The 14,670-nt window shown below is 40.7% G+C and overlaps 1 protein-coding gene across 1 annotated transcript in view; it reads left to right on the top strand.

Moving 5' to 3' along the window:
* The window catches only part of LOC123868703 (synaptic vesicle glycoprotein 2C-like), a 41,855-nt gene extending 28,849 nt beyond the window's left edge, over nt 1-13,006 (top strand). Inside the window, exons 3-12 of the mRNA XM_045911261.1 lie at nt 5,518-5,679; nt 6,523-6,667; nt 7,635-7,774; nt 8,374-8,621; nt 9,058-9,257; nt 9,549-9,675; nt 10,259-10,391; nt 11,221-11,380; nt 11,760-11,887; nt 12,883-13,006. Coding sequence (XP_045767217.1) covers nt 5,518-5,679; nt 6,523-6,667; nt 7,635-7,774; nt 8,374-8,621; nt 9,058-9,257; nt 9,549-9,675; nt 10,259-10,391; nt 11,221-11,380; nt 11,760-11,887; nt 12,883-12,941 — 1,502 coding nt within the window. The 3' untranslated portion in view covers nt 12,942-13,006. The remainder of the gene's footprint in view (nt 1-5,517; nt 5,680-6,522; nt 6,668-7,634; nt 7,775-8,373; nt 8,622-9,057; nt 9,258-9,548; nt 9,676-10,258; nt 10,392-11,220; nt 11,381-11,759; nt 11,888-12,882) is intronic.
* The last annotated feature ends 1,664 nt before the right edge of the window (nt 13,007-14,670 follow it).

The following is a 14,670-nucleotide window of genomic DNA, read 5'->3' as shown; positions in this document are numbered from 1 at the left end:
GAGCCCTGTTAACTGGTTTTAATGATCTGCAAGATATAAACAAGATATAGATATGATATCTTGCGGAAGTGTACTTTTAAAGCCTCGATAGCTCAAGGGTTGAGGAGCGGACTGAATTCCGGATGGTCGGCGGTTCAAACTCCACTCGTTGCACTATTGTCGTACCCACTCCTAGCACAAGCTTTACGCTTAATTGGAGGGGAAAGTGGAGTAGTAGTCATGATTAGCATGGCTAACATTCTTAAAAAAAAAAACTAACAAAAATTGCTATGCTGAATGCTGAAATATCATCATCATCAGCCGGTGGCCGTCCACTGTTGGACATAGGCCTTCCCTAAAGAGCGCCACCACACCCGGTCCTCAGCCTTCCTCATCCAGCCACTTCCCGCTAGCCGCTTTATATCGTGCTGAAATATATAATCAACAAAATAAACCAGTAGGTATGTCCCAAGTGAATTTACCAATGATTTGCATTAAAATCGATTTTATTAGAACCGATTAGATCTTTGGAACTAATCAGTACTAACGTCTTCGAACAGTGCGTGTTACCCGTGATACGGATTCAGGACATGGTGGTCCAGAGTCCAAACTCTAGAAATCAGGAGACCCGTAGACCTGAATAATCGACATAGCCCAATACTTATTAATTGCGAAGCTGAAATGGCAATGGGCGGGTCACATAGGTCGAAGAACCAATGATGTTGGGATACCAAGGACCATGGTGCTAAGACAGTGACCTTACAGTGTTGGCAGATCTCCACTAGATGGGCAGACAATATGAAACGAATAGCAGGGAGCCGCTGGCTTCAGGCAACGCAAGACCGTGGCGTGTGGAAGCTAGAAGTCCTTACAAGAGATTTATGTCCAGATGTCTATCGATCGATGACGAAACACGATTTTCAGCGTTTTCGCGCGTAAATTTACATCAGAATGTTTTCAGCGTCGCGATTTAGGACATTGTCCGTGTAACTCAGCGTATAAATAGCACGGAAACCTTGTAGCGAGTATTTATCGTTCATCTAGCGAGGTGTCGCGCGGTACGTACATTGGAGACTCGTGCGGTACGCGCTAGGTCGCTTGTGACGATGGCGGCCGATTTTTGGCAAACCGTCAACGTGCGGCGCGAGGCATGAGCGGAGCGAGCAAATCCCTAACTATACTCTATCCACGGAAAGAAGTCAGTCAGTATAGCGCTCTCTCTGTCTCATAATCTCATACAAGTTACAGAGACGTAAATCCCAGCAGGCATTAAACTTTTTAGGTTATCATCACAAACATGTTTTCATAAACAATCGAAAGCAATTCGAAAATATTTTCAAAAATCTTTCGAAACATAGTTTCGTTTGAGATTGGCTGGTGTCTCAAAATGGTTAATGTCCATTGAGATTTTTGTCTCTGTCATTTGTAGACGTAGCAGAGAAATTAATCGAATTTATTCCTACTCGTGCTATAAGACTTACCTACCTGCCAAATTTCATGATTCTAGGTCAATGGGAAGTACCCATAGGTTTTCTTGACAGACACGATAGACGGACAGACGGAAGGACAGACAGGCAACAAAGTGATCACATCATCAAAGTGACAACAACGAAACACTTATAGGGTTCTGTTTTTTCTATAAAGGTACGGAACCCTAAAATCGGAAGCTTAACTCGACCGCTTCGAGTCAGAATCGCTTTTGACTTGTACCACAACGTATCATACGTGTTGAGGCGCGCTGTTTGTAAATACAAAGACAGCTGACAGAAAGCACATCGCTGCTAATTTTAGCCCCGTGGCGGAAAAAAACAATAGAATCACGTGCTCCAATTTGTTTCTACCATTAGTCACATATAGCCGTTACTTTCTGACGATTACCAGACGCCTGGCATTCCGAGCACATGAAGATTTTTTTGTATTTTTGCTGAAAAGTGGCTAACCCTAAAAAGTAGCTTTTGAGTTATACCAAAAATATGTCAATTTTGAAAAACTGATGTTTCTGTTGTCTGCCAATCCCCACTCGGTCAGCGTGGTGTAGGTACAATGACTATGTATACAAGTGATTAATCGTCAAATAACTTTTGTCATGCTTTTATCTGAAGAATAAATTTGAGGTTTGACATTTTTTCTGTGGGAAATCTGTCAAAACGTCAAAATTCCTTCGATGAAAGTTATTTGACCATTGAGAAATCTGCGAAGAGAGAAACCCCTGGAGTTCTTAACCATAAACAAGCACGGTCCTCCCGACCGAATTTCGGCCATGGTGGCCAATCTCCATAGATATTAGCCTCAAGTGTGTGCGCAAACACAGGTGCAATCTCTATTCCCTCACTCTCATAGCCTGATGGTACGGAAATGCGAAGCGACCGGAGACAGATCAGGCGCAGGATCCGTCACCTTTACGCCCTTTCCTAGGCAATAAATGACAATTAATTGGAAAACAAGTTAAAACATGATCTGACAACGTGATTACGGGGTAATATAACACTAAGTTAGGTATCTAATGGTGTAACGTTACCCGGGTAATCCACAGCGGTCTGGTTTTAGGTAGGGTTTAGAGGTTTAGAGCTGAAACTAACAGGATTTGGTGACGACACCGTCTGATCCAATTAATTGGGCGCCTGGGGGTCGCAATACATTATAAGTACCTTTTTATACATGAGTGTACACAACTTTTTATCGTATGCAGGAGGTTTTTAAAATCGTAATTAAATTAAATATCTGAATAGGAACCTATACATTCAACCACTAAGCCATCACCGCTTATATGGTAGTACTAGACGATACCGCATGGAAAAATGGTTTTTGAAAAATCCCTCTTTGATTTTCTGAGATAAAAAGTTGCCTATGTCGATTTCCGCAACGCAAGCTACCGCTGTACCAAATCCATACTTAATCCATACCTACTAATATTATAAATGCGTCCGAAAGTGTGTCTGTCTGTCTGCTAGCTTTTCACGATCCAACAGTTTAACCGATTTTGGTGAAAATTGTCACGTTAGCTTTTTTTAGCTTGTTAGCTTTTTGTTGTTAGCTTACATCCCGGGGAAGAACATAGGCTATTTATCTAGGCTAGGCTAAGCTTTTTATCCCGGAAAATCAAAAGTTTCCACGGGATTCTTAAAGACCCATAATTTATATGTAATTTGGTACAGAGGTAGCTTGCATCACAGGAACTGACATAGACAACTTCTTATCCCGGAAAAACAAAGAGTTCCTATGGGATTTTTAAAAACCTAAATCCACGCGGATGAAGTCGCGGGCATCATCTAGTTTCATATAAATCGGTAAAACGGATTTAAGAATCCCGTGGGAACTCACTGATTTTCCGGGATAAAAAGTAGCCTATGTCCATCCCCGGGATGTAAGCTAGCTCGATACCAAATTTTATCTAAATCGATTAAACTGTCGGGCCGTGAAAAGCTATCAGACAGGCAGACACACTTTTATATATATAATATTTTATTAGTATGGATTAGGACTTATAAAAGTTTGGATTTAATTCCTCCTCACCACAAAATGGAGTTTTATAAATGCTTTGGGGGTTGTCCTTGACTCCTTGATACGGGTTGATGGCGAGACAAACCTTCCATGAGCGCTCACTTGGAAATAATGTTAATTAATCGTGATGTTAAATTACTCATGTGCAGCATTTACCTACAGTTTAATAAAAATTAATTAACATGTATTTATTAACATTTACCTACTGAAAGCATAATTTATTTAAAAAAATGGTCAAGTGCGAGTGTAACCCACACACGAAGGGTTCCGTACCATCGTACTATATACAACATAGCTATAATATAAACAAGTAAGTATAAACAACGCTTTTAATTTGTTGACGTGACAACGTCTTATAATTCGATAGAGCCGGCTGCACGCACGAAAAAACATGACTCATGCGGCGTTCCCTCGCTCTGAGGTAACGCCGCATGAGTCGTTCCATGTAAGGCTTGAAGTGCAAGCGAGAGCGCGGAACGAGCGACAAAGAAGCACAATCGGCCTTTGTTGTCACGTTCAACTATCGTCAGTAAACCGACTTTACAGACAACCAATTTTTTTTGAAATTTTTAGTATTTGTTGCTATAGCGGCAATAGAAATACATATAGTCGGTAATAATTTTAATCCTCTACCTATAACTCTTCATAAGACACAACCGGCTGACAAACACAGACGGACGGACGGACAGCGGAGTCTTAGTAATAGGGTCCTTTTGGCACTCTTGTACGGAACCCTAATAACACAAAATCACTCTATTTTATATTTTCTTTAAAACATGAAAATTAGTGCTTCTGTATGTATGTAATTTGCATGCCAGCATAATTTCAAGGCTGTGACACATTAGTTTAGAATTAATTAAAACAATTTAGACCAAAATATGATACAGTTTTCAGTTTCTAGGTTGCGCCTAGTTGGTTCTAGACCATGGCGTGCGGAAGTCGCTCCAAGAGTCCTATGTCCACCAGTGGACGTCTATCGGCTGATGATGATGATGATAAAATTCGGTTTAATGTATTTCAATTATCATCACGCAAGGTCGCTGTACAGATACTAACCTTATCACTTGAATTTCCATTGACAACTTTATTTGCTACATTACTCTGAAGGTAATCGCGAACATACAAAGTGCATCCATTGAGCCTCGTTAACATCAAGTGCTCTCAGTTCGTTTCATGATCATTCGCAAATAAATGTGCATAATAATATATTGGCAATGTAAAATAGGAAGTGACGTCTGTGTGGTGTCTATTGATTGCTACACATGGTCGAATAAATACATTTTCTAGTTCGAACTGGACTACGCCTTTTAAAAATACCAACGGGGGTGAACGGTTCATATTGATATATGCACTTTTACCTAATAATTTTGGGAATCTACGTAGTGTATTCTTTCATTCGACATCAAATTCATTATCCACAGACATATTGCTCCTGTATCATTTGTTTGTAGTATTTTCGTTTGTCAGAAAAGGTTTTTATTCAAATTAACTTTCGAATCGCCAAGTGAATCGTTCTGCGACTCGTTTGATGGGGGTTTCTTCTAACGCTTCCAATGCGAGGTCGGACTGCACCGGAAAACGCAACGCTGGAAAACCTCCCCGCACCTTGGGACTCCAACGTCTATCGGTTTATCGAACTATGTGCCCTGTCCATAAGCATGATTCGCATACTAAAGTTCTTTGAACATGTCTCCCAGCGTGAGAGTGACTCTATTGAGCGTCTTGTGGTGCAGGGCCAGGTGGAGGGTACCAGAAGGCGAGGGAGGTCGCCTACGCAATGGACCGATCAAATTAAGTACGCTGGAGTGTACCAGACTATCAGCCCGAAAACTATCTCCAAAAACGTCACTTCGTGATGACCACGACCGCTCTGCCAAGAGCCTTTTCCATTCCATCAGCCTGTAAGCGTTCGCTGCTGGGCATAGGCCTTGCCAAGAGCGCGCCACCAAACACGGTCCTCCGCCTTCCTCATCCACCCGCTCCCCACTATCTTCTTCAGAAAATTTTATTAATGTGAATATTTTTTATTTTTTCCAGGTTATGGGTGTTTCCAATGGCTGCTGCTCATGTCCTGCGGGGCGGTGTACGCGGTGTGTGCTCTGAGCACCACCACTCTCAGCTTCGTGCTGCCGGCCGCGGAGTGCGACTTCAATCTCAGCTCTAGTGATAAGGGAAGGCTTACTGCTACCCCACTTATTGGTAAGGATATTTTTTACTCATATCACGTCTCCAACCAATCCACCCACAAACTCAAAGTTGTTTAACATAATATGTTGCCTTTGAAATCTGAAACAAGGGAAACCGTATTAGGTGTGCCAAAATTATAAAAAACCAAAATTACACACATCGACTAAAGAGGTTAGAAATCTGAATTGGTAAGTTCTCGTATCGTGTATTGGTATATCGATAGCAGCTGGGGCAAATTTTCTGCAATGGAAATCACACATAATATAATCTTAAAAAAAAAGAATATTAGCCATGCTAATCATGACTAATTTCCCCTTTCCCCTCCAAATAAGCGTAAAGATTGTGTCAGGGTGGGTACGACAATAGTGCAACGGGTGAGGTTTGAACCGCCGACCATTCGGAATCCAGTCCGCTCCTCAACCGTTGAGCTATCGAGGCTTATCTTTTTGACAATAATAATGTGTATCGGAACCATCAACAATCGCTTGCACATAACCTCTTTGTTTGCGCCCTAAAACTTTTGGCGTGAAAATAGGGCTACCTATGTTGAATTACTTAGTTTACTATTAACTTTATTATATTAACTTGTTATAACAAAACCCGCTACTTTAACTCACCCAAAGGTTGCCTTGATCTTGCGTCTACCATCACCTTATTTTTACGTTGTTTACCAAAAATCTACCATCTAAAACTTTAAAGTAAACTTAAACTCGAAGCTTTACTTTTAAGTTTGTTACCTTTACATAATCTTACAAATCCAAAAATCGATAATCAAAAAGTGTATAATTGCACCTCCTTTGAATAAATTATTTGACTTTGACTTTGACTAATAAACCTATTTTTTAAATTTTCCAGGAATGTGCGTGGGCTCGTACTTCTGGGGTAACCTAGCGGACGCGCGCGGGCGCAGGAAGGCCATCATCGGTGCTCTGTTGCTGGACGCTCTTGCCGCCTTTTTGTCTAGTCTTATGCAATCTTTTCCCGCGTTCCTGGCTTGCAGGTTTGTTACCATCTTCTACTTCTTTTTATTTTTGCCCTCGTTCCTAGCTTATAGGATTGTTTTCATTTGCTCCTTTTTTCTTCTTTTCTGCGAACCTGGCTTCCTTTTCTATTTCTTCTTCATTAAATAGGTCGGTTATTTTATCAAGGTCTGATTCTTTATTATCTATACTAATATTATAAAGAGGAAACCTTTGTATTTTTGTATGTTTGTATTGAATAGGCTCAAAAACTACTGGACCGATTTCAAAATTTCTTTTACCATTACTTAGAGGGATTCTTCCGAATCCGTATAGGCTATATTTTATCCCGGAAAATAGAAAAAATAAATGTCCACCCGTGCGAAGCCGGGGCGGGTCGCTAGTATTCAATAAATTAATTTGCTAGGTTGCAGTTTTATCACCTGATCTCTACAACCTACTAGAAAATTAATGAATAGCTCTGGCATAGATAAATTTCCATTTTAAAGTTACCTACATGTTTATGTTAAATATTACTGAAATCTAAATATATATAAAATCATAACCCTTACTTTTGGCTTTGCCGCAGTCGGGTAAAAAGGAAAAGCTGACTGACTGACTCATTGACTGGTCTACCAACGCACAGCTCAAACTACTGGACGCATCAGGCTAGGCTTGCAGATAGCTATTATGACGAAAAAAAAATGCGCTAAGAAAGGATCTTTGAATATTCAACCCTTAAGGGGGCAAAATAGGGGTTAGTTTGTGCAGTCCACGCGGATGAAGTCGTGGGCATAAGCTAGTAACTGATATTAGTGTTAATAATCATCTAAGTTCCAAGTTCAATAATTCTTCTATTTTATTTAAACTTTACGGTCTTTATAGATCACTGAATTCTGTTTGCTTTTCTAATATTAACGTCTGTTTCATTTGATACTTTTCTTTTTCTTTCTTTTATATTGGGTGTAATGAGTATATCATTAATTTTAGTTAATAATCTGGTTACAGGTTCTTCTCGGGCTTTGGTATAATAGGAGCTACTGGTCTCGTATTCCCCTACTTCGGTGATTTCCTCTCCTTACGGCATCGAGACGTCATGCTGTGCAGGCTAGAAGTGTTCTGGACGTTCGGAACTATTTTACTACCAGGTAACAAATTACTATTAAAAAATGTTACAGAATTGCTATCCTGGGTATACCAAATTAGCTCTATCTTAAGATATAGCGTCGTTTTCTATTACAATCTTGGCATCATTGTCATCACTGAAAAAAATACGTGAACCGATTATTTTTCACTGGTACAATTTACCTATTTGAATCTAAATAGATTTACGCAGTATAACTTATATACCTACAATGCACGCGATTACAATCTACAATTACTTTTTTTTTGATATCTAACTATTAATAGTCTTTTTACTGAAATTAACGATCTCTATGTTTGTCATCATCATTTCAAATTCTCAACCTATCGCCGGCATTGAGCATGAATCTCCTCTCAAAATGAGAAAAGACGAGAATAATAAGGGATGTCTATGTACTATTACTGAAATAGGATAGTTTCAAGCTGCAATTTTGCAAGTCATTGTCGGCACAAAAACCGCAAAAAAGCGTTTCAACTGTAACATACAATAAATAAATGATTTCACCAGACTACCTTCAGATTTCTACAGTCAGTGCATGAATTTATTGCTAATCTATCTTCTATATTTCCTGGCATCAAAATTTATTCCGCCTGTCTCTTTCAGGTATCGCTTGGCTCATCATCCAAGACCCACGCTTCAATCTCACAAACCCAGGCGCGGATTTCCAGTACACATCCTGGCGGGTGTTCGTCTTCGCCTGCGGAATCCCCAGTTTACTGGTGGTGTTACTGCTGCTACCCTTTCCTGAGAGTCCGAGATACTTGCTGCATGCAGACAAGACTGAACAAGCCCTGCATGTCCTGCAGAGGATATTCGTTGTCAACACCAGGCTGTCTGAGAAAGATTTTCCAGTAAGTTGTTTTTTAAATATAGAAGGACAAGATAATACCATATACGTGATCTGTGCTGCAGCATGCTGCTGCGCATTTGCATGCTGTGCATTTGACTGTAGCCCGTAATATCCCCAGTCTACTGTTTTTGTTAGTGTCCAAATAGAGAGTTCTAGAAACTTTTTGCATGCATGAGCTCTGAATGTTTTGCAGAGGTACAGGAAACAGATTGGTACTACAAAATAATCATAGATCCAGGCTATTTGAAAAATATTCCCAAATAAGATGAAATTTTTTGTGGTCTCTTGAAGTCCAATCCACGCTAGACCAAAAAGAAACTTTGCCGAGATTATGCCTTTTCTTTTAGATTTCCCCCTACTACTGTCCCAAAAATCTACTTCCGCTGAAACATTGTTAAACGTGACATGATAAGACTAATAGTTGGTGAAACTTACAGGTAGAATCAATGATCAGCGCGACAGACGGCGAAGAAGAAGAAATAGTTCCAGCAGACAACAACGGCAATGAGACCAAGTTGCCACTCACCTGGAACCAGCGGTGGAACGCCTTCTGGTTCAGAAAGAAAATGCTGGTCACCCCACCGTACATTGGTTTACTCGTGCTTTGCTGCTTCGTCGATTTCGGGCTGATGTTCAGGTAAGAGAACAAAATTCAATGTTTAAAGTGTGACAACTCTCCACCTCCTGTAGCCTCAGGACCTCCGGAAGAGCCCCCCGGTACTTACTTTGGCCGAGTTTCCCAGGGGTTGCCTTCATGTCTCCCTACAAGTTGTTTATCTCAGTCCTGGTCCCTAGAGAATAGTATATTCCAGTTTATGGAAAAAGAGGGGTGGGAAGACGAAATAAGTCACAGCTAGGGAGTGAACTAGCATTTAAATGGCACCTTTTAAAATTACTGTTAATAATAATTCTGATCTCATGCTTCCAGTTACTACACCCTCATGATGTGGTTCCCGGATCTCTTCGAACGGTTCAGTCAGTTCTCGTCACTCTTCCCCGGCGTCTCAGCAGGCGTCTGCGAGGTGTCTGCCAACGTCACGAGGAGCGAACTGTTGGTAAGTGCACCATCTCGACCCATCCGGTCCGCTACTGAGCACAAGTCTCCTGTCACAATGAAAAGGGCCCATAGTCCACCAAGCAACTTGAATGCCGATTGGCAGACTTTATACACCTTTGTGAACATCAAGAATTCTCAGGCATGCCGGTTTCCGGCATGGCAGGCGTGAAGAATCACGATGTATTCTTTCAGTTGGTAAGATAACTTTGGACTTTTGTTGTACTCGGAGCAGGCATAATTTTAAGGGAAGACCAAGGAAAGATTTAATGCGACCAAGAAAAAAATGCCATTAAATAAATTTTCTTTCCTTTCCATTTATGGAAAGGAAAGAAAATTTTCGTAGATTCGTTAGACTTATCAAAGAATTTTATTCTCTCTTGCCAAATTACTTACTTGTTAATAATAATTAATAATTTAAAATATCAAAAAAAATTACATGAAATAGTCTTTAAATACAAAGGTTGTTTGGGAGAGATCGCTATTATGCATGCTGTTCCTTCCTTTTGTGTGCGACAAAGATTTTAAAATAAATAAAATTATTGATTTTTGACTGCAATAATTGAACAAACCCTTTGTTCCAGGGTAAACAAGAGTGTCCGCAAGTGATCGATGACAGGGTGTTTATCCACACTCTGGTGGTAGCGCTGAGCTGTGTGCCCACCGCCTTAATGGTTGGTCTCACTATCAATAAGATTGGGAAGAAGATTATGCTTGGTGAGTATTGCATAAAAAAATCCGCGTATCAGCAAGCGCAGTGTGGGATGATCTCCAACCCGCTGGACTGACGACCTTAAGCGGGAAGTGGGTGAAAGAATAAGGTGGAGGATTGTGTGTGGTGGTGCGCTCTTGTCGCCTATGTCCAGCAATGGACACAAACAGGCTGATTGATTGAGTATTGCATCTCGCTCTTTTCTGCATCGTGTTCCTCATTGCTGAGGGCCATGTCCCATGTCCTCACATCATCATTATCAACCGAGAGACATGCACTGCTGCATAAGTCTCTTGTAGGGACTATCACACGCCACGGTCAACGGCTCCCTGTGACTCGTTTGATGTCGTCTGTCTACAAAGTGGAGGGGTCTTTCTACACTGCACTTTCCCGAGCGAGGTCGTGTTGTAGAACCTTGGGACCCCAACGTCTATCGTTTTTTTAGGTTCAGTACCACAAAAGGAAAAAAATAATCCTTATAGGAAAAGAACCCTCACTTTGTTGTCTGTCCGTCGGTCGTGTCTGTCAAGAAAACCTATAGGGTACTTCCCGTTGACCTAGAATCATAAAAGCCAGGTACATAGGTCTTATAGCACAAGTAAAGGAAAAAATCCGAATGCTGTGAACTTGTGGTAAAAAAACCCCTAGAAACCTAAATCCAATTGGAATACCTACTTAAAATCTTAAACTAGAGTAGATTCTATTTGTTTTTTATAAAACTTGTAGACTTAAAAAATCTTTTCCAACCAAGCAAGGAATTACTAATCATACCATCAGATCTTTTGACCTGTTTATCAATATATTCTTGGTTGCTGATCAGTAAACTCTTTGCAGTGGGCATGTTGATAATCTCCGGCTTAGCAGCGTTGGGTCTGAACCTGGTGGAGTCGTCACTGCAGAATCTGGTGCTGTCATGCGTCTTTGAAGCCATCGTCAGTTGCACGGAGGCGGTGCTGTTCTGTGTCATATGCGAGATCTTCCCTACTAAAGTTGCGTAAGTACAGACTTCTTCGTTCTTCGTTTACTTTTAGTAACATCAAATCAGCGTGCAGCACAATGCGGTAGTGATCTGTTATAATATAAAACTTTGTCTAATGACATACATACAACAATAATAATTTTATTGACTAAATAAAAAACCGGCCAAGTTCGAGTCGGTCGAGTGCAAGTATTAAGGGTTACATTTTTGTTCCGTTTGCCGTGGAGACCCTGGGGCTATGGAGTCTTAGTGCTAAAAAAATTTACGAGACATTTCACCGCGATTAATAGCTTCATCTGGTGACAGAAAGGCTTACTATCTCGCGAGGTGTGAAAAGTAGAGAAAGTGATAACGCTGTTTTCGTTTTTTCAAGTTGTTTAACTTTCCACCACAGGGCAACAGCTATGGCGGTGACGGTGATGAGCGGTCGAATCGGCGCCATCGTCGGGAACGTGGTATTCGGCGCGCTGGTGGACGAGCATTGCATCATCCCTATATACATGTTCGGATCCCTGCTCATAAGTAAGTATCCCTGTACCCTAACCACGGAGAGAAGTTAGTATTGGGCTCTCTCTGTTACGTAATCCCACGACAGAGACAAAGGCACGTTAACCATTTTGACTTACCAGCTAATCACAACCGAAACTATGTTTTCGAATTGAATTTCGAATGTTTTTTGAAAACATGTTTGTTTGTCGGATGGATCCATTGAGTACTTATGGATCTAATTGGATTATACGTCGTATTATTGGATTGTATTATATATCAATTGGATATCGTACGAGCAGTGGCGTGCAGCTCATAGAGGTATAAACGTACTGCCTACCCTAGTTGTAACAGATCAATGCTTATATTTTTCCATTATGACCTGCCAGAAAATAAGTTTATACCTTAATGCTTACCCTGGCTTTAAATCCTATGCACGCCACTGCGTACGACACTATCCTGAGCTGTCATTTTACCGCAAGGCATCAATCATTATTACAATTGCAGTTGTTATTGGCTCTCTCTATAGTAGTATTCGTCATTACTGAAGGTCGGGACCCCTTTCCATTGATCCTATAATGGTAGGAGTTTTCTTGGTATAATAATACGGTCGGTTCCCAGATCCTTCCGTATACAACTCGACTAAGAGAACGAAATTTCGACTATAAGGTTAATTTACAGTTTTTATCAGATGTTAGTGATGATAACCAGGACCGACGGCTTAACGTGCTCTCCGAGGCACAGAAACGAAAAGGAAATTCGGACCTATGAAGTCGGTCACCCATCCGGTTACCGACTTGTGTCATTGTTGCAATCACAATCGATTGATATGCGTTGTCACAACTAGGCCATACGTGTTATTGGCTTTTATGCTATTCTTGTTGCAACAATGCATTGTGGCCAATAGTCAGCGACCATCAACCAATCAGAGGTGATTGCAATTGTGAAATTGTAGCTGTCATTCTACCGCAATCGAGCAGCTGTTTTGCATAATTCTACCACTAGTTTTAAAAGAAGCCTGTTTGTTTCAGCGAGCGGCCTGCTTTGCATCATTCTGCCGAAGAGTACGCGGCCGGAGCGCCACGAGTGATTCCCTCTTGTTATATTATTTTTATCTGTATCGTGATAGATAAAATAGCTACTATAAGCACCGTTTATGTTGTTTCATTATTTTGACGCAGTAAAGCCTGACCAGAAATATAAACAAGTCAAAGTTAAACAGCACTAAAACCCGACTAACCCGCGAACTGCCGATAGGTAGCGATAGATAATGTAGGTATACAATTGTTTTTCTTGCAGCAATGCAACCTGCCACCCGATAACACAAAAAACCGGCCAAGTGCGAGTCAAACTCGCGCACTGAGGGTTCCGTACTCGGGTATTTTTTCCAACATTTTGCACGATAAATCAAAAACTATTATACATAAAAATAAATAAAAATCTGTTTTAGGATGTACAGGTAAAGCCCTTTCGTATTATGATACCCCACTTGGTATAGTTAACTTGTTTTTTTAAATGATGTCACCACAAATTCGCAGTTTTCAGATTTATTCCTGTACTTGTGCTATAAGACCTACCTACCTACCAAATTTCATGATTCTAGGTCAACGGGAAGTACCCTATTGGTTACAGATACGACGGACAGACAGACAACAAAGTGATCCTATAAGAGTTCCGTTTTTCCTTTTGAGGTACGGAACCCTAAAAAAAAGTCAATGGGGTCGTACAGGTAAGTTGAAGCATTTTTTTAAATAAATGTTCTATATGAAATTAGAGAAGCTGTCATTTTTGCCGTAGTCGGGTACTACGGCAAAGCCAAAAGGAATGGTTATGATATATGTAGGTTTGTATTTGTGTTTCACCGTAGCGCCTAAACTACTGAGCCGATTTTAATGAATGAGGTTTCCACCGATTCGTTATTATAGTCCAGGCGACATAGTCCACATTTTTTACGAAAAAAATTCACCTGACGGAGGTTACATCCAAAAAAGTGGGGGTCTCCAAGATTTTTTTTTGCTAGTAAGTATTATATTTTAAGAAATTTATTTAATGAACAGGAATCGTCCAGTTACAAACCATACTAATATTATAAACGCGAAAGTGTCTCTGTCTGTCTGTCTGTCTGTCTGTCTGCTACCTTTTCACGGCCCATCAGTTTAGCCGATTCTGACGAAATTTGGTACAGGGTTAGCTTATATCCCGGGGACGAATATAGGCAACTTTTTATCCCAGAAAATCAAAAAGTTCCCACGGGATTCCTAAAATCCCATCTGCTTAACCGATTTGTATGTTTGGTACCAAGGTAGCTTGCGTCCCTGTGATTGGCATAGGCGTTTTATCCCGGAAAATCAAACAGTTTCCACAGGATCTTTAAAAACCTAAATCCACGCGGGCGAAGTCGCGGGTATCCTCTAGTTTTATTGTAAGTTTAGAATTACTGGAGAAAATCTAGGCTAATACCCAGTCGATTTATGTAGATTCAGACCCGTTATCGAAAAGTTGCAGAATACAGCTACGTGCTGCACCTATGTCACAAAACCTGTGTGTAAGGTTGTAGAAATGGCTTTACTAAATAAAACCGGTCAAGTACGAATCGGTTTTTATTAAACTCATACTTACTCCTTATCAGTTTCTACATCTACGGCATCGTACTGGAACGCTAAATCGCTTGTTGGGACCACTTTGTTGGTCTGGGTTTAACTAGCCACGGCCGAAGCCCCACTAAACCAGACCAGAGACAATTTAGAAATTAAGTATAAATTCCGAAATTACCTACGCCGGGAATCGAATCCGGAACCTCCGACTTATAAGTCCACAGC

This window comes from Maniola jurtina, chromosome 10 (assembly GCF_905333055.1).
Source record: "Maniola jurtina chromosome 10, ilManJurt1.1, whole genome shotgun sequence".
Classification (NCBI taxonomy): domain Eukaryota; kingdom Metazoa; phylum Arthropoda; class Insecta; order Lepidoptera; family Nymphalidae; genus Maniola; species Maniola jurtina.
Note: the sequence above shows the minus strand (reverse complement) of the source record. Positions and strands in the feature narration are given on the sequence as shown.